Source organism: Phragmites australis, chromosome 2 (assembly GCF_958298935.1).
Source record: "Phragmites australis chromosome 2, lpPhrAust1.1, whole genome shotgun sequence".
In the NCBI taxonomy this organism is placed as follows: Eukaryota; Viridiplantae; Streptophyta; class Magnoliopsida; order Poales; family Poaceae; genus Phragmites; species Phragmites australis.
In genome coordinates this window covers 23,231,015-23,256,728 of record NC_084922.1, presented here as the reverse complement: position 1 = coordinate 23,256,728, position 25,714 = coordinate 23,231,015, and the positions used below count along the sequence as shown (strand labels likewise).

The 25,714-nt window shown below is 42.5% G+C and overlaps 1 protein-coding gene and 1 non-coding gene across 2 annotated transcripts; one reads left to right on the top strand and one right to left on the bottom strand.

Annotated features, from left to right (window-relative positions):
- Window positions 1–5,136: 5,136 nt before the first annotated feature.
- LOC133910368 (small nucleolar RNA R44/J54/Z268 family) lies at window positions 5,137–5,227 on the bottom strand. Its single transcript, XR_009908536.1, has one exon. It is a non-coding gene; the product is annotated as a small nucleolar RNA R44/J54/Z268 family (small nucleolar RNA).
- A 5,273-nt stretch (window positions 5,228–10,500) lies between these two features.
- LOC133903722 (1-aminocyclopropane-1-carboxylate oxidase homolog 1-like) lies at window positions 10,501–24,074 on the top strand. Its single transcript, XM_062345166.1, has 2 exons — window positions 10,501–11,425; window positions 23,413–24,074. The coding sequence occupies exons 1-2, from the start codon at window positions 10,577–10,579 to the stop codon at window positions 23,659–23,661; spliced, it is 1,098 nt and encodes a 365-aa protein (XP_062201150.1). The 5' UTR covers window positions 10,501–10,576; the 3' UTR covers window positions 23,662–24,074.
- The last annotated feature ends 1,640 nt before the right edge of the window (window positions 24,075–25,714 follow it).

Genomic DNA, 25,714 nt, shown 5'->3' with positions numbered 1-25,714 from the left:
AACAACCTGTCGCTAATGAGTGGCCCCGATAGGGAGCCGCTAAGGTTACATTTAGTGACAGGTTATAAAGACACCCGTCACTAATGACTTAACATTAGTGATGAGTTATAAGGACACCCGTTACTAATTATTTAACATTAATGAAGGGTGATAAGGGTACCCGTCACTAATGACATATTAGTGATGTGTGAAAACTAAGAACCATCACTAATGACTTCTACAAGAAGAGATCGACTTTCAGAACAGAGGCATGCATGCAAACAGAGAGTACTTCAACAGATCCCATTCAACATAACAGAATGAACTTCGATGGATGACATCCTAAAGCAATGTCAGGATTTGGTAGCCGTCTTCATATTCAAGAACATAGATATACATTTAGAAACTTGAATTCAACTCGAGTCAATCATACAATATAGTTATGCATACATTACGTACTTATCCAAATATCCATACATCATTACACTTGAGCATTTACCAGAGCATGTATCATAGTACTTCATCAATATATAGTAGCGCATGAATTAGTGCACTCTCTTTCACTTGACATGGACGACCCGATGCTTTACCATAAATAGTAAACAATGTCTTATTAGCTGATTCATTTCCACTTAAATAAAACCTTATATCAGCCTGGAAGTTGCCTTCAGCAGTGAAATTCACTCCGGGGCCATAAAAGCTTAACCCAAGATGCTCCATGGCTTGATCTAAGGTAGCATGAAAGCTAATTGCCGCAAAGGTGTCACAAAAAATATCCTACAAGCAAAGAAAATAAAATTATGAAAATAAGCAAAGAAAATAAAATTATGAAAATAATACATGCTAACAGTCATGTATATCAAAACAACCAAATTATATATTACTATACCATATCATATTCATCGAACTGAGCAAGCCTCTCACTGATCGAAGCCAAATCCTCTTCGCTTTCCTCAAGCGCTTTTATTCAAAAATAGTTGTAGTCACGCAAAAAGAACACATGCTCCTGAAGCACTTTCAAGCACCCTTCAACGACGGTTTTTCCGGAATGCAACAAAATTGGTGATGCATTGCCACATGCCCTAATAGTGGTATCCCCACTACTTTCTCCCCTTGAACGTATGTCCAAAAAGATAAATAGCTTCACAAAATTCCTTCCATCTAGAGTGGATTGCACCAAAGGTACAATACATGTATCGCAGGGATTACCTCTTTGAGCCATAGGATCGATTTCAACACCTACATGATAGGATGATATGAATTGAACCTAATGTATTATAAACTCAATTAAATTATTGTATCCTAATGAGTGTTACTATGAGCCTAACAATGAGGGAGAAAAAGAGAAGAGGTTACTATGATCGGTCTCGATCGTGGCCGGTGGGGGAATGCTTGGAGGGTAGTGTACGCCTGGTGCATGAGCCGATGGAGGCGTTGTCAGGATCCATCCAAGTTCAGCACGGCGACGACAATGGCCCCTGCCACTACCTTTATCCATCGCCCTAACCCTAGTGGGTAGAGGGGGCGGTGGCTACATCGGGCTGTGGTGGAGGGGGGGAGGATGGCGCAGCGTTGGCGGTGAGGTGTGAACGGTGGCGGCGGTGGGAGGAGGAGGCGAGCAGACGTGAGTGGAGATTAGAGTGGTCAAGAGAGATAAATGGGAGGATAAGAGTGGTCGAGCAGATAGGAGTGATCGGCGCAAAAATTAGTGACGGGTGATAAGGACACATGTTACTAATGAGTCAGTCATTATTGACAGTAACAACTACGACCCATCACTAGTTACTTTAATATTAGTGACGAGTCTCATAACGACCCGTCACTAATAAGTAGGCTACATTTAGTGACGTATGTCCCATATATACATCACTAATGAATGAATTATTAGTGACGGATTTTAATGTGACCCGTCACTAATATCTTTAGTGACGGGTCGTTCGCTTGCCGCCACTAATGAACCCTCATCAGTAGTGGGAGGTTTATTAGTGACGGGTCTTGGCCGGGTCCCAGTCCAAGTCACACATTAGTGACGCGTCGGCACTGGACCCATCACTAATAGTATACTAGTGATACGTACCGAGGAGCCATCACTAATGACGTGTCTCCTTTGATGATCTCTTACGTAGTGCTTTTTCATTCTTCTACCCCCTACTTAGCGCCACCTCATCTTTGGCCGAGGGCTATTGAGGATCACTGCAGCTGGAATCCGCCTAGACGCCTAGACGCGACCCAGCCTCAATCGGGAAGTAGACCCTGTTTGATCCCGGCCCTCGAATTAGGCCGACGTCTCGAGGTCGTGGAACATGCCTCGACCCTATTCCCAGTGACTATGGTCTACACAACCATCTTTCACCCCCAAAGTGCAGGAACCGCAGCGCAGCCAGCAGTCATGAGCTGTGTGCACATCCAACCACCTCTAATATGAGCTTCAAATAGCACACCCTTTGGCATATGGCTTGCCGCGGCAGTCATGCTCATGCGTGCCTATATTGCCCAAATGCAATTAAAATTCACAATTTTACAAGCATAATTGAATCGTCGAGATAATGACCAAAGTGAACAATCATAAATAGAAAAAAAGCTTTCTGCATTCATTTGGATCTGATGATTACTCAGTTCAATCTCAATATATATCTCTTCTTACAGAAAATAAAATGAGATATATATCTTGGGCAAACCCAAGTAAAGGTAGCATTGGAATATCCTTTTTCAGGCTCAGGTGTTTCCTGAAAGTTAATGTTCCCAGCTAGTGCTCAAATAGGACTAATGGTTGAACAAACAGTAAACAAATTGGTATCTTTGGTAAAATAAAGGTCCAGCTGAATTATTTTTTGACATAAATGTAGTACTGCTGTCAAAATCGGAACGCCAAAATAAAGAAAGAGATCCAACTATGAGAAAAGAAACAACCCCTGGATGGTAAAAACAAAAACACATAATAGTTATACATTTTGTGCAGAACTAAAGCAGAAGTGTACCTGTTATTGGTACTTGCTAGCCTACAGAAGATGCTGAAAGATTGCACTATAGACTGCAAAGAAAAAAATTAAGACATGGCCTGGATCACCATCCTAAATTTTTTACATGACTCCTAAAAAAGAATATTCCTTTTCATGAGTTTGGAGAAGTTACAACAACCGGCCCGCGGATAGAGTGGCGAGGACAGCTCTAGAAAAGATATCAATTAGGGTGAATGTACTGAAGAATATACGTAACTGTAATGGATTTATGAGTAGTTTATAGCTAATATTGCCAAGCTAGCAATCTATGATCTGACAATACTGTTTGCATAATCCTGAGTCCGGGCTCTTTGTTTGTCCGAAAATTCAATTTCCCACCTATAGTGTGCAACATGCATCTTATCTACAAAACATTCATATTTGGCAATAGTTCAAATTCATTAGATTAATGTGTCAAGTAGTTCAGGCTAGCAACAAATCCATATAAGCCACTCAAAATTCTTTAGCCCTCAAAGCTAACTATTGAACAAAGGCATTCCTAGTCACGGATGGCATTGGGAACAACTGATATCACACAATATACAATCCAGCAACCATAAGCAACAGAGAATTGATTCAAGTCGCATTTCATAATGCCCTTGCGTTGCTACGGATAAAAAGAACAGATAATGCCAAAGTTTGAAATTCTAATAAATAAAAGGAATATGTGACTTCATAATTTTAGGCTTTTGCAATACATAGGTAAATGATATACAATACCAACCCTTTAGATCCCATTGTAAACATGGTGGGAAAGAGCAATGAGCTGCAGCATTGTGACAATAAGCGGCTTCCTTCTATATTGAGGAAGCCAGGAAGGAGTTGACAGTCACAATATTTAGATGGATGCCATGTCTATAGTCGGCTAGCTCAGCTGGCAATTCCTTCCTGTCTTCCTCAATAAGCTACAGTTTTTTTTTTTTGAAAGAAATACAGGAGGAGAGCTTCCTCCTGCGCAAAGGTGAGAAAACCTGCGTCGAGCAAGGCTCGAACAGGAGCGCGGCTTGGGCGTAACAACACAGCTCTGGCTATCTGCACTACGCGCACTACTCAAGTTGCAGTATTGTTATAGTAACCACCTGATATCACAAGCAACGAGGAAAAGATTGAAACAAAAAATGATCTAGACGAAAGATAAATGCATCAGCAAGCAAAACCTGAGAACAAGCTCATCGAGAGAATAATCCTACTGTAGTTAATTCTATGCTTATACATTCAGAAAATAGTACTGGATTCCTTTTTCCAACAAAATAGGACTGAATTTCAAAAGAAGAAAAATATGACCAGTTCACTGTTCAACCAAACAACTAAATCATCCAAGTGCCAACGATATTTCACAAGACATTGCTACAGAAGTGTTCATCAGTGCCGGCTCAAAAACACCATCAATGACGATTTTTTAACCAACACTGATTACTCGGCTCTGATAATCAGTATCAGTGTCTGTTCCTAATAGAGAACTGGCACTGATACAAATTACATAGCTCATATCACCATCATCGAGTTCATACCAGCATTCAGAAATCTTGACATTCACACTAGTTTCTTAACCCGTTGATGGTGAAATCTTGCAATAGACATGATGGCAGACAAAGTACACATTGCAAATTGACAAAAATCTTGTAGTCTAAACACTACCAAATCAATACATAGCAGACCAAACACCACCAACCCACTAAATTCCTCCAAATTACTAGTAAACAATTAATTGCATCATCCTATGCCCCTTCAGCAAGAAGTTACAGTGGTAAAGCTAAGGTTTTTCCAACAGATCTGCAATCCCAAATCAACTAATTCCAGTCGCTAACTTGACATCCACAGATCAATTCGTGACACCACAATTGACTAATTTGCTCAACATCCCAACAAAAGTATAATAGCTCAGGCTAGCCCGTATGCCACCTTGAAGAGCACGGTGTCGCCGCGGAAGAGGTGCAACCTCTCCATGGTGTCTGGGTGCAGCATGAGGGCGGAGTTATCATCATTGGTGGCCTTATTGATGACCAGCCGGTTCAGTGACTTCTTCTGCTCTAGGAGTGCCGGATCCCCCATGACAAACTAACGCTGGCTCCAACCCGCACATGACAAACTAGAGAAAAAATAGAATCGACCAGTCACAAAACAAAATGAAAATAGATCAATTTGGTCTAGGAAAGCAAAAGAATCAGAGATATTCCAATTGAAGACTTTGGTATATCACACCCAGAAGAGGGTTCTGATGTTCCTGTATTGTTCTCATCACCTTCTCCTGTATAGAATCCCTTCCCAAATCAAAGAAAGATCACAAAACTAGAAGGAATTTAGTTCAAGTTGACGGTGGTGCTTGCCTTTCCTAGCCAAAGATGTCCTATATCCCAAGCTTCCACTGCAAGCCACCGGTGGTGAGCAGTTAGATCGAGAAGGGAGCTTGCCGGAGGAGCTACCAACTCAGGGAGGGGGCTACTGAATCAGAGAGGGAGCTCTCTGGAGGAGCCGCTGGGCCCGGGGAGGGAGCCCACGGAGGAGCTGTCAAAATGGTGAAGGAGCTCGGCGGAGGAGTTGCCGAACCGACGAAGGAGCCCACCGCAAGTGCCACCATACCAGCGAGAGAGATTGAGATGATAGAGATGAGGACAAGAGCTCCATCGGGGTGAGGGATGAGGAGATAAGGCTGAGCTCGTGCATGTTGTAAGCGGACTCAGGGTGCTAGTTCATTTTACCTCTATAAAATTTCGAGTCTAGTCAAAGACTTCACTGCCGGTCTTACTAACGAACCGACACTAATAAAAATTGTCAGTGCTGGTTCAACCCGGCTCAATCATTAATCAAGCTCAGAATATCATGAACCAGCACTGATACTTCATCAGTGCCGGTTTGTGCCTATCCGACACTAATAGAGCGGCACATATGACCTATTCTGTTATAGTAAGAGTTTCTCCTCTGACCAATTTAGCAACAAATCAAGCAAAATTGCAAACTACCATGAAACCTAAGGATCACAAATCAGTGCAAATACATATCTCACACTGCAAACTCATAGAAGGTCAAAACCAGATTATTTAGCACATCTACAAGTTCTGATCTATAATGTAGTGCTTACTTGAATTGGTGTGACTAGTAAAAGGCATAGTATTATTAAAGGGGATTGCATTAACCTTTTCATCCACAAGCAGGAAATTAATATGTAGAGTGCAGGATTCCCATATCCTTGACACTTGATTTGTCTCTACTATGGAAATATCTATGTGTTAGAATATAGGGGCTTGGCCCATTATATTTTTGTAATTCCAAATAAATCTCAAATGCCCAACCATGTGAAGATGGGTGTGTATTTTTTAGTCTCACCTTACTAGTGGAGGTGGAGGAAGACCATTCCCCTTTGTCGTTTCCTCTTCTTCTATTGCCCGGAATACCCTCCCAGACTCAAGATGAACAGGCCTATGAGACGTGACTAGGGCGGCCCTAGGTAATGGGGACATTACTCACCAGCCCTGGTAGGCGGTGGCAGTGGCCATCGAGCATGTCAACCGTGGGTAAGTACTGGAGATCCATTTCCATGCCACTTCCCCTTCTTCCCTCCCATTTCTAGATGTGTTTCAAACCCTAGGTTAGGATGTTGTTGGTTTTTGTGGGAGATTTTGATTGTTTTTGCAATGGATTGTTGTTGGATCAAGGGAATGCGCGATTAGGACAAAACGAAGTTGAAGAATGGTTGATATGGAGAAAAACCATGATGGGTAAGTGGTATCACGTTCCCAGTCCTTCCCTTGTTGCACATGTGTAGGTGATAGTTTAGTCATGTTGATAGTTAAACAATGTTGTTGTTATAGGATCGCAGATTATAGCTTGTTTATTGAGATGCAGTCATATATGAGGAAGGATGTGAAGGCATATTGCAAAGGGAGAAAATGGGACACGGTAGTTGATAGCAAGACATTTACACTCAGTTGTTTGTTGAAAGGGATTGGCTTATTTTACCAATGGGGAAATAACCATAAATCCAACATATGTCATCTTAATGGCTCAGGTCAATTCATAAATCTGACAACAGATGCTGAGCTAGCTAAGTTAGTTGAGTCTTGTTTGATGTCAAGGCAACTAAGATTTTTTGTGGATGTGGTGGATTGTGCAGAGGTGAACTGTCAAAGATCTGAAAATGAAGCACCACTAGCACAAAATTCTGACACCAACACAACCAATCAAGTGAAGAACAAATCAGCATTGCAGGCAATGTTTTGGGATAATGGTACTGCTAGTGCTATTATTGAGATAAACCTGGATGAAGATGAGCCAATTGGTGTTGAGGAGGAACATTTGTACGGAGTTGTCAACCCACCGTTAGCCCCCCGTAGTGAGACCTTTTTCCTAGATGTCCCTATTGGCCATGACACTGCTGCTATACCAGATGAGGAGCTTCCTCAAGATGAGCAAGGTGATGTTGTTCCTGAGTATGTGCATGACAGCGACGACCCAACTTTTGAAATTGATGCCACATTTGCTAATAGTGATTCATTCAAGCTTGCTATAAGGCATTATACCATCAAGCGTGAATTTGAACTCGATGTTATCTATAGCGATCGAAAAAAGTACAAGACAAAATGTTTTAGTAGTGACGATTGTTAATGGTTCATTCATGCAAAAAAGCTGAAACATTGCCTAACCTTCAAGGTACTTATGCTTCTGTCTTTTCATGTACTCATGGTACTATTTCTATGTACTCTAAATGCTTTGCTTTCTTACAAATCATGAATGGTGGAGATGAACATACATGTATGTCCACAAGCAAGATTACCAGGAAGATGGCTTTACAGGCTTGGATTGCAGATAAGGGGAAAGACATAATGATCGAAGAACCAAACATTGGGTCTAGGAAGCTACAAGAAAGGTTGAAAAAGAAGTACAATATGAAATTGGGATATGGGAAAGTGTGGCATGGGAGGCAAAAAGCTCTAGATAGCATCCATGGATCATGGAATGATAGTTTTGAAGGGCTTTGGAGATTCAAGACAGCAGTGGAGAGAGTCAACCCAGGTAGCATTATTGAGATCGATGTTAAGACTCGCAATGGAAAGTTGGTCCTCAATAGGCTATTTGTGACCCTCAAGCCGTGCATTGATGGATTCTTGAAAGTGTGTAGGCCATATCTGGGATGTGACTCAACTTTTATGAATGGGAGGTACACATGATAGCTTGTTGTAGCTACTGCAATCGATGGCCATAACTGGATGTTCCCAGTGGCTTATGGGGTGTTTGATAAGGAGTCACTCGATAACTGGGAGTGGTTTATGCAAAGACTAAACATGCAATTGGTACATCTCCTGATTTGGTGATACGCACTGATGCTAGAAGGGACTTGAGTCTGCTATTAACAAGGTTTTCAATATTGGTGTTGAGCAAGGAGTGCTTTAAGCATCTTTTTGGGAGTTTCAAGAACAAATATAGGGGTGACATAATTGAGAAGAACATGTGGCCAGCTGCATGGACCTATGTACCTAAAAAGGACCAATGCTTAATGGCTAAGATTGGAATAGCATGCCCTGCTGTTGTTGCCTATCTAAAAGAATCACAAACATTTGTGGACAAGGAGCAAATTCTCAGAGCTGTCCAAGGTTGACTATGTGTGCAACAACATTGCTGAATCTTTCAATAATTGGATGAAGGATACAAAGAGGCTACAACTTGATGATTTAGTTGACAAGATAAGGTAGATAATAATGGTTCAGATGTCCAACAGAAAGATAATTGCAGACAGCTTGCACGGTAACATTTTACCTATGTGGTGAAGGCTCTCCATGCCAAGAGTAGGGGCCAGAGGTATGAAATTTTTAGGAGTGGATACAATGTTAAGGTAACAGGGACTGACCCTAGAACTAATAAAAAATGGAGGCATGCTGTATTGCTCAAAGAATGTCAGCGTTCATGTCAGCAGTGGTAGGTTTCTGGGAAGCCTTTCCTCCGTGCAATTGCTTTCATATCCTCCATTTGAAGGTTGAAAATAGAAAACTATGTACATAAGTACTTCTCAGTTGATAGGTTCAAAAGGCATATGAGATTTCTATCATTCCTTTGATAGACAAGGTGCAATAGCCTCAAGTTGACATGGGTTTCCAAGTGCTCCCTCCCAAGCTTGCAAGATCAGCAGGAAGACCCAAAGTAACTAGGATTAAGCCATCTGGTGGCACTGGCACAAAGTCAAACCAATGTGATAGATGTAAGGGATTTAGTCACTACAAGAGCAAATGCAAGGAGCCTGAGTGTCAAGAGGGAGACAACCTTCCAACTGTAGCACGAACGACTAAGAAAAAGCAAGGTGCATTACTATCAAAGTATTTGTTCAATAAAAATTTGGTTCCATTCTAAATGATTTTTTCGTTTAATTTTTAGGAAAAGAATGGCACCTGCGGTTATTGTTTCCTAGTCCCAGCCAGCTGTGGCAAGCACTTCATCCAAGCCAGCAGCCGCAATGACTTCATGTCAGTCAAGTTTATCTGCATTTGTCAAGTGGTCAAGCACTGAACTGATAGGGATTTATGTACTTGGAGATGTAATATGTTGCATCCCCTACTAGCTTATGTCATTGAACTGAGAATTGGTAATCATTAATTTCTTCTGAACCTCCACAACATGTCATTTGCTTACATATTGCCTGATTTCTGAATTATGCATTCTTTTGTCACATTCTTGCTGATGGAATGGGCCACATCGATTCACATACATGCAAAAGGTTCAGTACATATGCTGCTGGGAAAATTATGTACAAATGCTTCAATTGCATGGTGCTGTACACATGTTTCCTGCATTCAATCTGTACAAATGCTAACTAAGCTGATGCACTGGAACTTGTAAAAATCGGGTCAGAGCTGGTCGACATTAGCATCGACTGGATCGGATGGATGGACTGGGAGCTGGCTAGGTGATGCGCTCGGCTGGATGGAGCCCTCGGTGAAGGCGTCGTCCTGGGGGCGAGCGACTCCTGGAGCACGAACTGTAGCAGTCGGAGGGGCGATTCGACAATAGCGGACGGAGAGCTGACTTGGGGGCAGCGACACGAATGGATACGGTGACCTGATTTGGGGGCTCACGACTCTAGCGGGTGGCAACGGTAGTACCGGGTGGCGACAACTGGAAGCCATGGACGCATGCCAGGAAGAACCGAGTTGGGTGGAGAACGAATGGGAGGGGTAGTTTTGTCCCATTAAACGACGTTAGACTTTTGTGAGGGTGAGGAGTTGGTTTCGATGGTATAGATGAAAGAATTACAAAGTTGTGATGGTATGGATGGAAGAGGCGTTTTTGATGGTATTATTGGATATTGGCTCTAGTTTGATGGTATGAATAAAATTTACTGCTGATTTTTTATTAGACAACAAATTTTTTTCGTTTTTTATTAAGTGGAGTAGGAAAAGGAGGTGGGAGGGTGATACATAATTAACTCCTGCTTCATTTATATAGTAGAGATTCTTTGAATTTAGGTACGATCCAATCTTGATTTGTTTTAATAATAACTAAAAAAACTGAACAGACGGAACGAAGCCAAGAAGTGAAGAAACTGAGCTCGACCGGCGATCCAGCAATAGCCCAGTACCCCTTCCCCACACGAGACAGAAGAAAAGTTAAAGATGGCTGCAGCCGACGACTACGACGCGGCGGCCGCGCTGGCCGACTTCCACGAGTCTCTCGGCGGCGTCCGCGGCCTCGTCGAGTCCGGCGTCGCCGCCGTGCCGCGGCTCTTCCTCGTGTCAACCACGCCGGGTCCTCAGCCTCAGACGACCGCGGACTTCGCCATCCCAACCGTTGACCTCTCCCTCCCGCGCTCAGAAACTGTCGCGCTCGTCCGCGCCGCGGCACGTTCGTGCGGCTTCTTCCACGTCATCAACCACGGCGTCCCGCCCGGCACCGTCGACTCCGCCGTCTCCGCCGTCAGGGCCTTCCACGAGCAGCCGCGCGCCATCCGCTCGGCGTTCTACTCCCTTGCGCCCGTCGGGGCCGTTACCTACTCTACCATCCCCATCCAGCCGCAGCAGGCTGGCCAGCCCGCTGCCGCTTCTCTCCTCCCATGGCGCGACTCGCTCCGAGTCCGGTTCGGCCCTGGGGAACCCGACCTCGGCTGCCTCCCCGCGGCGTGCCGGGACGCGCTGCAGGAGTACCAGCGGTCGTTGACGGGGTTCGGGAAGGAGATAACGGGGCTGCTCTCGGAGGCGCTCGGCGTCGAAGCCGAGCGACTGGAGCGGGAGATGCAGGTGGAAGGGTGGCTCATGGCGTGCCACTACTACCCGCCGTGTCCGGAGCCGGCGCGAGTGGTGGGCAGCCTTGAGCACACCGACCCCAGCTTGTTCACGGTGCTGGCACAGGATGGCGTCGGTGGGCTGCAGGTGCGGTGTGACGACGGCACTGGTGGCGATGGGGAGTGGGTCGACGTGGCACCAGTGACCGGCGCACTTCTGGTCAACGTTGGGGACGTGCTCAAGGTACACATCTTTGGTGCTCGCCTAGCAATTAGACTAGGCCATTACATTATATTATCTTTGCAACTTGCAATTACACTATCACTATATGATTTCGATATAATCACTAATGAAGAAAATAGCATTAGGTTGTTTTTAAGTATAGGAAAATGTTCATAGTGTGACCCCATCCTCCAACTATAATGTAAGTCTAATTTTGACCAATAACTGCAAAAAACAATGTTTAAAACAACCTGATTTTCAATCCGCATGCCACTAAACGCCTAATCAAGTTTTCACGAGTGGTATTGCCATTGCCTTGTGATGTCCGGTGCAGCTGTTGATTAGCGTGCTCTGTGAGATAAGTCATGCATGCCATCTTCCCTAGCTGATAATATCCCAACAGGGTTAACAAATTCGTCAGTTACTGCTCAAAATTCGCAGTAACCGACCTTACTACTCCGTTCTGATAATATAAATCAATCAGTTACCGAATTTAAATAAAAAAAGAAAAAAAATTAGAAATATCTAAAAAAACTAGAGACAATTCTAAGAACTTCTGTGAATTTTTTTTCAACAATAATGTCATTTGCATCATATTCAATAGGGAGGAAGTTTGAAGAAAAAAAAAACTTGAAGCGCGCAGCTCATTTATTAAATAATATTAAGGAAAATCGTAACATGCAAACACATATTTTTCTTGTGTAGGGTGTATCTTAAGAGAATCTTTAAAATTGGTTTCACTTCGGTTAGAGTTTTATTAATTTCTCCATAATTTTTACAAAGTTCAGAAGCATAAAGTGAATATGTTAAAAAATAACACTGTAATTAACTTTTTCATATCTATCATTATTTGTTATACATAAAGCATAGTATAAGTAAACTAATTTTGGAGGTGTGATGAGTTAGTTATGAATTAATCTAGTTGCAGCACATTTATACAATCCTGCATGTTACAATACTATTTCATGAGTTCATGTATTTTTAAAGATATAAGATCACGTAAGAAGACTAATAAAATTGGTTTCATGATTTTTGGATTAGCAAAGAGTAAAATATGCATTTAACTTGGTTTAGCAAATACATTTTATCACCGAAAAAAATCAACTTTTTTATGAGTATAAATACTTTTATCATGTAGATCATGTTACAAGGAAACCAAGAAAATTTGTTTCAGTTGATTTGAAGCTCAGATAAATTAGTTATTGATTTTACAAGATTGAGCAATTTTTTTGGTTTTTTTAACATCACTGAAAATCGACTTTTTTATTTTAAATCGCTAAAACCGAATGATTACCGATAAAACCGAGCTGTTACCGACAATACGGAGAATGTGAAAAATGCGCTCAACAAATTGGTAAAACCGCTCGGTAACCGATGCAAACTGAGCGGTTACCGCTCGGTCAATTCGGTCGAATTTTCACCGAATTTCAAATTTAATCGAGTGAATTGGAGCGAATTCTCGCCGAATTTCGAGCGGTTATCATGATAATCGTGATTTTTTTTTTACCACCGAGTCTCAGTTTTCGTGCTCCAAACGGTTTTGTGGCCAATTCCAATGAATGCCCACCTCCTCCTATGTAGACCTAGTGGGCACTCGATACGACCACCACATTCTGGCAAAAATACGAATTTGTACAATATACATGAGCGTATTTACTGAAATGGATAACTTTTTTCTGTATTTACGAATTTAGCACCTATATTCGGTGCATGGTGTGTCGAAAATGATTTTTGGGGACACGGTGTACCGAAAAAGTCATTTTCGGCACACCGTGTGCCGAATACAGGCAAAGCATATTTCGGCACGCAGTGTGCCGAAAATCAAGTGTATTCGGCACATTGTGTGCCGAAATACATGTTTTTTTCGTGCCCCCTGATTTGGTTCTTCATTTTATGTAACGATGTGTTGCTATTTCATGTGATTTGGCTGTTCATTTTATGTAACAAAATTAAAAATTACTTGCTAATGTAACTGTATATTTCAAAATGCATCAGTAAGAAAGCATATAGTCTCTAAGGCGACGGGCAGTCTTAACACTTAGGTATATTCGAACATGCGCAACATTAACCCTTGTATCAGTGATCATGTCAAAATGGCGGCGTAAAGTGATGACGTAGATTAGTGAAATCGTTGAGGCATTGGTGGCATGAAATCGTCATCGTCGTCGTTGTCTTGAGGTATCACGGTATAAGCACGTGCTCTTGTATTATTCGTTGAACCTTCTCCTATGTGGCTAGTAAAACATCGAGGCATAGGTGGCATGAAATCATCGTCGTCGTCGTCGTCGTCGTCTTGAGGTATCACGGTACGAGCATGTGCTCTTGTATTGTTCGTTGAACCTTCTCCTGTGTGGCTGGTGGAACGCTGAGGCATTGGTGGCATGAAATTGTCGTCGTCGTCGTCTTGAGGTATCACGGTACGAGCACGTGCTCTTGTAGTGTTCGTTGAAGCTTCTCCTGTGTGGCTGGTGGAACGCCAAGGCATTGGTGGTATAAAATTGTCATCAGCTCTTGTACCCCTTGGGTTCGCTGATCTTCGTCGTCTTCTATGCGAACCAAGTAGCACACCCCCGCCGAAGAGCATTTGCATTGCCAAGAAGTGTAGGATTTCTTTGTTGATAAGTATGGTGATCAAATAGAAAATGACGAACCTGTATGTGGGATGCATACTGGTCGGGCAATATTGCCATCCTTCTTTGCCTCATACAGAAACCCAACACAGAAGAATGGTCGGCTAGTTCGCAAACCCTAAGGTATATTTGGCGGCGCTAATGCAAGAGGGCACTAAGGTCGTCGGTTGTTACAAGTAGAAGTGGAACAGTGAACGCAGAACATGGCGGTCTTGCATTCAATTTAGACACAGCTTGGATTAGGTTGCTCTTTTTGAAAGGATCATCCTTCCCTCTATGCACAACCTGCAAGCAGGCAGTTAATGCTATATCGATCGTTGTATGTGTCCATGGGAAGCCAGTACTAGAATTTCTCACCATATAGGTATTGAGATTTTCATGTAACTTTTTTGCTCTGCACCAAAGCACGAATCGCTGGTTATTTAATAAACATTAAACATGTATAAAATATCGTAAATGATATATACAAATGCTTAATAAGTTACTCATAAATAAATTATGTGTCCTAATTAGCTGAAAAAGATTATGTAAATTAAATGTAATTACTTAAACACTGAAGTGTATGGTATAGTACAAATGAGTACATAATATAGTGAATAACATTTAGTACAAATGAGTATACAAAATAGATGAGTACACAATATATTACACTGGCTCATTAACGACACCGACGCTGCAAGCAATCCCCAGGAGTGTAAGCGTCTAGCGGGTGTGTGGCCCTCATCCCAGCGGCCTGAGCTGGCCCTTGCCACGTGTGCCCTTGGTCCTCATCTTCATCGTCATGCTATGTTCCAACTCCACCGAATGTGTATCTAGAACCGCTAACTCGGCCCTACATGTACCACGATGTAGGATCATCATGCGGGAGTGTGCCTGCCGGTAGTACGTGCTTGATTGGAGTCCGAAATGATGAAGTCTCAGCTTTCTGGTACCACTGTGAACCCCCAGGTGCATCGGGATATTGGGGGTATTGGCCGCTCAGTAGCTCGGTGAAGCTACTCACTTGCAATGCAGCAGTCCAGTCAAAATCTTATGTGCCGCTCCAGGTGGGTGTCTGCTGTATGCAGTCAATGACGTCCTCGTGGTGAGTTGATAATCCTGGTGGAGTTGTCTGCGTAGCCTGAGTAGGTTGTGTGAACGGAGGGGGTTGGGAACCCAGTGTACACTCCTTAGGAGCAGGAGCCTCGGCCATCTCCTCGGCTCCAGCACCAGAACGTGTCACATGATGGGCCGCATACGAAGGTGCCTCCCGTGAATGTGCCTCATGAGCACTGGATGAGCGCCTGCTGTGGGAGGCACGGGACGGGTCCATGGCGGGTACGTCGTAGCCCCCAGAACGCGGGGCGCAACCACCTAGACCACGTATCACGGATAAAAGGCGAGACCCTCTCGTCCTCATGTAGTCCTGGAGAGGGTGCCGATCCCTTCGCGTGGCTAACCCACTCGCTTCCCCACATGCATGCTCCGCATGCCTATGCATTTCGTACCCTGCTTTGGTCTGTAGTTGTTGAGGGTTATGTCAGTAATACGGATGAGAAACTAATGAAAATCATTATAAGTACAACATCACTTACCACCGCATGAAGAAGCCGGGCACGATCTTTGGGGAAGGGTCTGGGGGCTGGCGGTACGTTGCCGCTGAGTAAGGTGGGATGCGTTCGTGACTGATACCACGAAAGGTACTCCCAGTACGTGCTATCGTCGTACTGTCCCGCAGGAACGACGACATCCACTGGGCCAGACTCCATCCACCGGGTTATGTCCTCTGCATTAATTTCCAACCAGTCGTGCGTGCCTGTGTTTCCTTAGGCACTCCTCCTGTACGTGACATAAGTAGTTAAAATTTCGTAACATAAGAATGGTACATACAGTAACACACTTACTCGTGTGCCCGACCAGCGTCTCATGGGGGAGGTACTGGCACCAATTGACGATGACCAAAGTGCCTCTGTACACGATCAGGAGAATACACTTCTACATTGTTCATGTAAAGCAAAAAACATCTGGTCATCCATAAGTCAGAGTCACGGAAACAAGATGATGTGATGAGGTCGCTAGTCGCAATTTCGGCCACTCGTTCCCTACGCCATGGATCCCACTCCACGAGTTCGGTGTTGAGGATGTCAAGGTCACTGATCACCCAGGCGTAGTTTCCATGGTCTTGGTGGTGACTCCATCGCAGCCTGGCATGAATCCACCGCTACCCCATCATTAGCCTCCTGTCATCGGCAACGCCATCGGAAATGGGAACTGGATAGTAGGTCTTGCGCACCCACGGTCGACAAACCGGGAGATACTCCCAGCTCCAGAGCTGTAGAAGGTGTAGGCAGCCAGAAATAGATCCTATCTTCATTGACCATTGGGTAGCGGCACACAATCCTTTGTATGTAGCGGCCAACACAGCAGATCCCCAACTGTAATGTGTCAGCTCGTACAGACGTGACGCGAGCTGACGCGCTAACCATACAATATGCGGAAGTACATAATCGTCTGCCGTGTTGCAGAGCATAATGTCTCCAAGCAAGATGTACAAGTACACCTCGTAATGCTGCATAACTGTTGTCTCGTTCGCATCCGGTGGGCAAGGGCTGAACTGTGGTAGCCCATGAATCCATGACATGGAGAGCCCTACGTCCTTCATGTCATATTGCACATTAAACGTACAAGATGCAGAGACTCAATGAACCACGAACAACACTGCAACGTATGAAATACTTTATGTAACAAATAATTATCTGCCCTGAATATAACTCTTCCACTGCTCCTTTGCTGGTCGTGGAAGTACTAATGGGGTGCCCCTTATCGAGAGTCCGGTCAGCATGGCCACGTCCCGTAAAGTAACAGTTATCTCTCCGCAAGGATAGTGGAATGTGTGCGTCTCAGGACGCCAACGGTCGACGAGGCCTATGAGTAGTGAGACCTCGATCAGCGGCAGGGGAGTCCTGCCACCACCCTCCATGGGAGCTCCTACCACCATAAGAGCGAACAGTAGTTGTTCGGCCTGTGCGAGGGGCTCGTGGAATCGAGGGTCTAACTCCTTAAGCTTGCGAACACTCCTGGAACGCAACGGGACCAACTGCAAAGGTATGCAACACATTTATAGAGTAAGTACCAAGTTATTAGAGCAATTGAAATTCACGTATTATCGATGTACCTGTTGCCCTGCGAAAATCATCCTTCCCCTGTGGTTCTCGTTGTACCGTAGTTGAAGAAGCTTGGGAAGGTGAACGTTAGTCATGCCAATGATTTCAAGCCTCATGGTTCAATTACAAAACAACGTAAGACAACAGCTATTACAAAATAGGTACAACACCTAATACGTTCATAACAAATTACAATACAATCCATGTTTCCAACAAACTTCATATAACAAACTCAATGTCATCAAATCTAATACATTCCAGTTCGATCGTAGCCTAATAGTTTACAGCCGGGTCGAACAAGTCCTCCTGTCATGGCCAGATTGCTTGCATATTTTGCACCTACGTAGTCCATCAACAGCATCTACTGCATCCATGTCACCTTGAAGCCTCGTGGCTCTAGGCCTTCCAGGATCCGTGTGTCTGGCCCTGGGATAAGGTACCCACTTAGGCCCCTCGATTGCTTTGTAGTTGAATCCGATGTTGAACGAACGCATCTTTGGAAGCCATATGCTCCTTAGTGCAACGATCGTGAAATAGGGTGATACTTATTGTGATCCGTCGTTGCCGCCCATGTCCCTGCAAGCGGCCAAGACATGGGAGCATGGGATATGGTGCAGTATTGGCTTATTGCATGTGCACTTCACCTCATGAGGACCAATTGCACGGTGTCCCCCGTGCTGTATCCTGAAGTGTACCGACGATGACACATGACCTCAAATTCATTGTTGGCCCGGTCATAGATCCTAGTCCGATGAAAGTGTGTCTTACTCCTCCTTTTGGATAAGATTTCGTCCACCTTAGGTGCAAACCATGTGCTGCACTCCATTGCAGCTATACCACGGTCTCGAAAGTAGTCAGCCGTCCTATAGAATGTGAGCTCAATTATGGCAGACAACGGGAGGCCGCGTACACCCTTTAGGATATTGTTGAACGCCTCCGCTATGTTCGTTGTCATGATCGTATACCTATTATAAGAGACAACAATTTTAGATGCGATATTTTTGTAACCAAAAGTAAAATACGATCTTTCAAACGCTATGTTCTAACCTGGAACCGTGAGTATTATGGATTAGGGCCCAACGCTCCGTCAGCTTTCCTGCTATCCACTGGCTAAACATAGCACGTGAACGACTAATGATGGTTTGACCCCCACCATTTGCGTCCGCAGATGGTCCTCCTGTGCTTCCTGCTCTGCCATCATCTTACGAGTGGTCTCATTTAACTCTCGACATATCTCGTTAAACTTTGCCTGCTGGTTCTGAAGACACAACCCTTTAAGCCTCTTCACAAGACCCTTGTTGTGGTACCTTGAGTAAAGGTTCGCACCTAAGTGTCGCATGCACCACCTTCTCTCCACATTAGGCCAAGCAATGGAGGGGTTTGTGCTGTCATGCAGCACATCCAATGCATGCAAGAGGCCCTTGTTGCGGTCTGAGATGATGCAGACTCGTTCCCTATTGCCGACGACACGTGTCCTCACCAAGGTGAGGAACCACAACCAACTATCATTGTTTTCACTATCAACCATTGCATACGCGAGAGGAATGATCTGATTGTTTGCATCCACCGCCATCGCTGTCATTAGGTTACCATGGTACTTGCCGCTAAGAAATATGGCATCCACATATAACACCGGCTTGCAATGTCTGAAAGCTTCGATGCATTGGCCAAAGGACCATAAAACCTAATGAAGTATCGGTCGGTGGTGCTGTATGACCCATCCTCTAGCCTGATCGGCTCATCCTCCATGGCCCATTAGGTCCCGGGATTGGTCATGGCAATCTTCTACAGCAGCCTCGGTGCATAGTGGTACGACTCTTCGAAACTTCCAAACAACATCTTCAACGCCTTCTGCTTCGCTTGCCACGCGGTGTGGTAATTGATCAGCATACTCGTCTTAGTCTGCACCTCCTCCATAATGAATTTTGGTGACAAACATATGTTTGTGCCAACAAGGGTGATGAGTAGTTGGGCTATGAACCTCGCATCAACGGCGTGGCTCACATTACTAACAGCCTCTTCGCTGCATGTATATGGGGTGTGTCTACTCAGCACAAAATAGTTCTCGTGCTTTGGCTTATGGGCTCGTACGAAGTAAGTACAAGTCGGATGCTTGATACACCTGACCTCATACTCCATATGGTTAGACCGGGCACACTTGTGGTCCTTTCTTGTGATTACAGCATAGTTGCTAATAAAGTGGATGATCTCCTCCCTGTTCCGAAATCATTGTCCCACCTGGATGTCGCTATTCTGATATCCCTAATTAGATAGGGTGTTATACTCAATGATGGTATAATCTAGCAGCCCAGCACCATGAAAGTCCTGGATCGCCGGCACCGAGTCATCGTTGTCAGCACCTTTTTTTCATCGCCACTACCGCTGGCTTCATCATCCATGCATCCTTCATCTACCTCACCATGGTCCACTTCGGGTCCATCCGTACCGGAAGTGCCCTCCCCGACATTCCCTCCCGCCTCATCATGCATCACATTATGGTCTGATCCTTCCACGGTAGGCACCGCTTCACCATGCACCGGTCATTATACTATGTTTACGTACACTTCCATTTCAAAGTTCTCCTCTAATGCCTTGCGTGAGTACAAGGCCCATGCGTTGTTCCTTCTCAAATCGAACAACGTATGGACAATGAGCGAGCTATTTGGCACCAGCCATGGCCTAACACCCTCTAGGACAATATTGTAGGACTGCTGGTTTAGACGCAAAAGGCTCATAACATGTGTTTGTAAGCCTTCTAGATCAATTGGTAGCTCAACCGTACTCTCTACGTGCTGACAGTTCTGAATTGACACGAGTCTCCCATACAAAATAGCGGGACGTTCTCCATAATAAATATAGATAGTCATAGCGTCTCTGCTAAACAAACGTAAATGGCCAAATAACTACTTAGATGTATGTTATATACCTACTCTATTTTAGCAACTTAAAATCATTTAGCCAATGTGTTTGAATGGAATAAATACTCTACTTGTTCTAATTACATTTTCTAATCTAAATATTACGATTAATGTTACACTATAGTTGCTTCTGTTGCGAGATCATACAATATGCAAATATTATACCTACTCTATTTTACCAACTTAATATCATTTAACCAATATATTCGAACGGAATAAATACTCTACTTGCTCTAATTACATTTTTTAATCTAAATATTACGATTAATGTTACACTATAGTTACTTCTATTGCGAGATCATACAATATGCAAATATTATACCTACTCTATTTTACCAACTTAATATCATTTAACCAATGTATTTAAACGGAATAAATACTCTACTTGCTCTAATTACATTTTCTAATCTAAATATTACGATTACTGTTACACTATAGTACTGTCTATTACGAGATCATACAATATGCAAATATTATACCTACTCTATTTTAGCAACTTAATATCATTTAACCAATGTATTCGAACGGAATAAATACTCTACATGCTATAATTACATTTTCTAATCTAAATATAAGTACATACATAATCTAGGATCCAAATAACTAGATGATTCTGTTACGACATAATAAAATATGCAAATATTATACCTACTGTATTTTATCAACTTAATAAATACTCTAATTCCTCTAATTACATCTACACAACTAAATATTACATACATACATAATCTACGTACTTACTATTACGGAAGGCTGTCCCCTTCACACACTGCTGCACTGCAGCTCCTCGTGCTCAACTGCTGCTTCAAATATTGCTCGCGCTCGTGCTAACCTGTTGCTCAGCTCACGCAGCGCCGTCGCTCTGCTCACCGTCGCTCTGCTCGCGCTTGCTTGCAGAGAATGGAGCGTGTGCTGCCATTTATAGTAGTGTTGCCCGGCAGTCGCATGCATGCAAAACGAGTTCCGGCCAACATGCCCATGGGAAAAGCGAAAAGGAAAAGGAAAAAGGAAAAAGGAAAAGTAAAAAGTAAAATGAAAAGAAAAGAAAAAGTAAAGCGCGACGCGACACGATGTGACGAGAAAAGCATATTTCAGCACATCGTGTGCCGAATACACTTGATTTTCGGCACACGGTGTGCCGAAATACGCTTTTGTCTATATTCGGCACACAGTGTGCCAAAAATGACTTTTTTGGTACACCGTGTCCCGAAAAGCCATATTCGACACACTGTGTGCCGAATACATGTACTAAAATCCTAAATACAAAAAAAATTATCCATTTCTTTAAATATACTAACGTATACTCTACAAAATTGTATTTTTCTCGCTCTATTCTTGTGTCCAATGTGCCCACCCAGTACCCACTAGCTAGCTTCATTACAAATACTGGCTCAGCTATAATATTGGGATTTTTCAAGTTAGAATTATTCAAGACTAACGGGAAAATTCGATATATATTATAATCTAGCTAGATTGATGTAACATTAAGTTGAAATTTGAGAACCTAAACTTAAAATTTCCACTTTCAACCAACAATTTTATCTCGAGTGCTTTTACAGTCCATATGGAGGTATCAGGAGGTAACAAATTTAGCTCTATCTTGCACTTCTGCCCTTCTCTTCTGCCTATTCAGAAATCTTCTATCTATCAACATAGCATTATAGATCCCGTGTACTAGGTGAAATAACGAATAATTTTAAATACTAAATTTCCTATCTCGCAAAGGATAAATAATGTATGGTACCTCTCGGTAGCTTGAATTTCAAGATTAAGGTAGTAGATAAATTATAATGTCTTATCCTACTTAATGACTCGTCCTGCCATGAAAACGAAGAATGGGTCATAAGGGTACAACACAAAATATTTTTATATTGTTTAGAGCTAGTTTGTGATAGTTGTGAAGTGATGTGGAATCTAGTTTATTAGAAAACTGTTACCTATTCTATTCCCTTCTATTCCGGATGTTGGTCGTTTTAGACTTGTGTATAATTATTAACCGAATAGATCAAATGACTTTGTAGCCAAATATGGTAATTTAATTGTTCATGAGAAGGACTAAAGTGATAAAAGTGCAAGGAATCGAGAAAAGAGAAAAAAAGTGATAAAAAGTTTTAGGACGACATAAATTTGGAAAATATTTGACAAGGATAGAATGACTTACATTTGAAATCATAGGGAGCGCTATGTTTTAGTTACTATGCCTCATTGAAATATGCTTTTGACAAACTATTGTATCTAACAAACCCACCGCTATAACAAACATGGACTTAATAGGGTCTTAATGCTTTATCCAACAGTATCAATACAATTGATTATAATTAAGGATGCATATATGCCACGTTAGCCAAAAACCAAGGTAAGGTTATGCTACCTTCGTTCATTTTAGAAAGTGAGTTTCGTTCTAAAATAGATGTCGCTTTAGGTTTTCTAGGTGTTATTTTACTAAGGAGCCCTCATTAAAAACTATTGGAAATTTGATTTTGGATTGAATGAGTGTAGTGGATATGGTGCTATTAGGCCAGTCTTAATGAATGATGTCTATAGCTATTTCTTAGAGAAGAGAATACAATAAATACATGATAAGTAATAACCTCCCAATATATAATATCTATAGCTTGTATCCAATGAGATTTCTATTACCAATAGATAGTGCGACAACATACTATCTATCTTCCAATGCATATTTGCTTGTTTCTTGCTGTCTCTTAGATTTCAAGCCTAGTTTATTTCTTCCATAAGGCACTAGCTCCTTCTCTTTTCTCATTTAATTGATTGACACATAAGATTTTATCCTATGTAGGCATACATTTAACGTCTAAGACATAAGCCAAGATGTAGCATTATATTGTGAGTGACCTAAATTTAATGTGGTACTAATTAAGAGGGCTAAACATGTCATGGGTGGAAGAGTAATTGCCACCTTGTTCTATGTGACAAGAGCTAACAAGACATTATAGAGGGAGTAGTAGTACTTTAGTGGTTTTGTAGATAGGGCCGAGTAGACGAGTATGGTCCATGTACTTCCTTCGATTGTAAATATAGGTTGTTTTAAACTTATGCACAGAAATTAAAAAAGTAGATCAAATGGTCTTATTACCTTTTATTTATTCTGCATTGAAAAAGATAACTCATTTATTTGCGAGAGTGGTAATATTTATTAAACAAGAGTAAGAAGGGAACAAAAGAGAAAAAAAATGCATAGAAGTTCGAGAATGATTTATATTTAGAGAATAGTTGAGGAGACTAAAACGACCTACATTTGTAATCAGAGGGAGTGTCTAATTATTATCTACGTGTGCCTACACAATAATTACCAGGTGGTTTCTAATGATGAATACAATAGCGTGGAGCACAGGGTGATCATCAGATCCACACAAGATGCCAGGGTCTCTATTGCCTGCTTCTTCAATCCTGCCAAGCGTGATAAGTCCGACCTTTTTGGGCCTCTCCCAGAGCTGGTGACGGTAGAAAGGCCTGCACGGTACCGGAGTTTCACTGTGCCAGAGTTCATGAGTTTGAGAAGGGAGTTTGGTCATAGCCGATCATCCATTGAACGATTAAGGTGAGTTCAACTTAAAGGTCCGGATTGATGTGATGACGAAGCTAGCATGAATGCACTCATTTGTCAGGGGTGATGTCTAGCTAATTTCCTTGCGGAAGGAAAAGAAATAAGCTTTGCTAGTGTTCATGTTGGAAATATGTGCAATATTACAAATCTAGTTTTTACTTTGGAGGCAACTAACGCAAAATACCACTCGGTCATGTATTTCAAAGATTTAAGGACAGGAGCAGCAGGCTACACTCAAAATATGAACCCAAATTAGATTATCATCCATTGATCAGATGCCTTACGCTGGGCATGACACTACAAGGATTTCTGTGTACTGCAACAAATTTCTTGCAGCAAATGATAAATCATTGCAATAAACCTTTGCTATGGCCATGACCTACTTCCTAATACCACAATTCATAGTCATTGTATTTGTTATGAGATTCGTTGCAATACATTTATTTTATTGCAACAAATATTTAGATCGTAGCAATATTGAGACTGTTTTGCCACAATAAACTCTTGTTGCAAGTCCTAAAAAAATTGTTTCAATAAATGTATTCCTATTACCATGAATAGTTAAATCATAGCAATAGCCTAGCAAAACTGCCACGATGTTAACCGTTGCAAGTACTTACAAAATCATTATAATAGATTTATTCGTATTACAATAAATAGTTACATCGTAGCAATAGGTTACACAAATTACCACAATGGTTCTAATGGCAAGTTACTAGAAAAATTCATTGCAATAGAATTATTCTTGTTGCATCACGCCTCCCAGCTGTATTCTTTCTCTCCTTCAACCGTTCCCTCAGTTATTACCGAGCTTCCGATGTAGTTATCCTCCCCGTTTAATGGCCTTATATGGCAATCCTAGAAATGCAGGCGTACAACCCAATTCTGCAACACTATCCTATATGAAAAAGGCAGAATGGTAGCATATGCACACACATGTATGTTGCAAAATAACTAGGGCACCTACAATACAACCGAGTTAGACACTACAATAAAACCACTTTCTCCTTTTTAGTGCAAACACTTCAAGTAAGGCTAATGAGCAATGTATCGAAGATTAGTTCCTGTCAATATGTCCGTAATTGACTGAGGTACCTTCTAGATCAGGGATTGAGCACGAATCGAGACACGCGATGTAGATAGGTTTGGGCCCCCAGTTGGAGTAATACTCTACGCCCTGTATGGATGCTGATGTGTATATATTCTCTCGAGTACAAGCGATGTGTCTAGACCTATTACAGGGAATAGATTGGATCTAAGCTAAACTAATGATGATGACGCTGAGTATCTCCTATGGTCTTGTGCTTACGTCGAGTTGTAGATGCATCAGTTTCCTCTCTTTTCCCTTGGGAGTCTAGGTCCCCACTTTATATAGGGCTGATATGCTGCCTCCTATCCAGTTATAGTCGATAGGGAGTTATTCATCTTGTCTACCACGACAAAGCAGATGAATCCGACTTGGATACTAATTGTTCTCAAGTTGGGCAACCAATCGAGACCTTCCTAGTATACGTCTTCTAGATTTTCAGGTGTATCAAGTACCGCAGATTTAGTTCCATAATTTCCGGAGTTGTTATACATGTGCACGGTATATTCTATCCATATATAGTGTACTACTTATGTGTATATACTCTATAGTTAGATATTCTACAGTAGCCCCCTAACTCTGCTCAGGAGAAAAGGTTTCTACAAGTGCCCACTCGAGTACTGCCAAGTCTAAGCCTGGTCGGGTAAGGTGGATCAGGTTTGCAGTCGAAAGAATCGAGCATAAATAAATCATGTTCTGGGTATCGAGTGGAAACGCAATTGAGTCGAGCGCCCTGCTGTTAACCACACTCGAGATTCGAAAAAAGAACTAAATACTCGACTGATCGACACCCGACTCCGAGTAGAGTTAAAAAACCTTCAAAACTTGAACCGTTGGGTATAAGCACATTTAATGCATTCAGATGGGTGTGCAGGGATTCGCACAACGCCATCATCTCACCTTTCACACCGATCGAGGCGCCATAGGGATGGGAGTGGTTACAAAAAAAGGCGATAAATTTTGG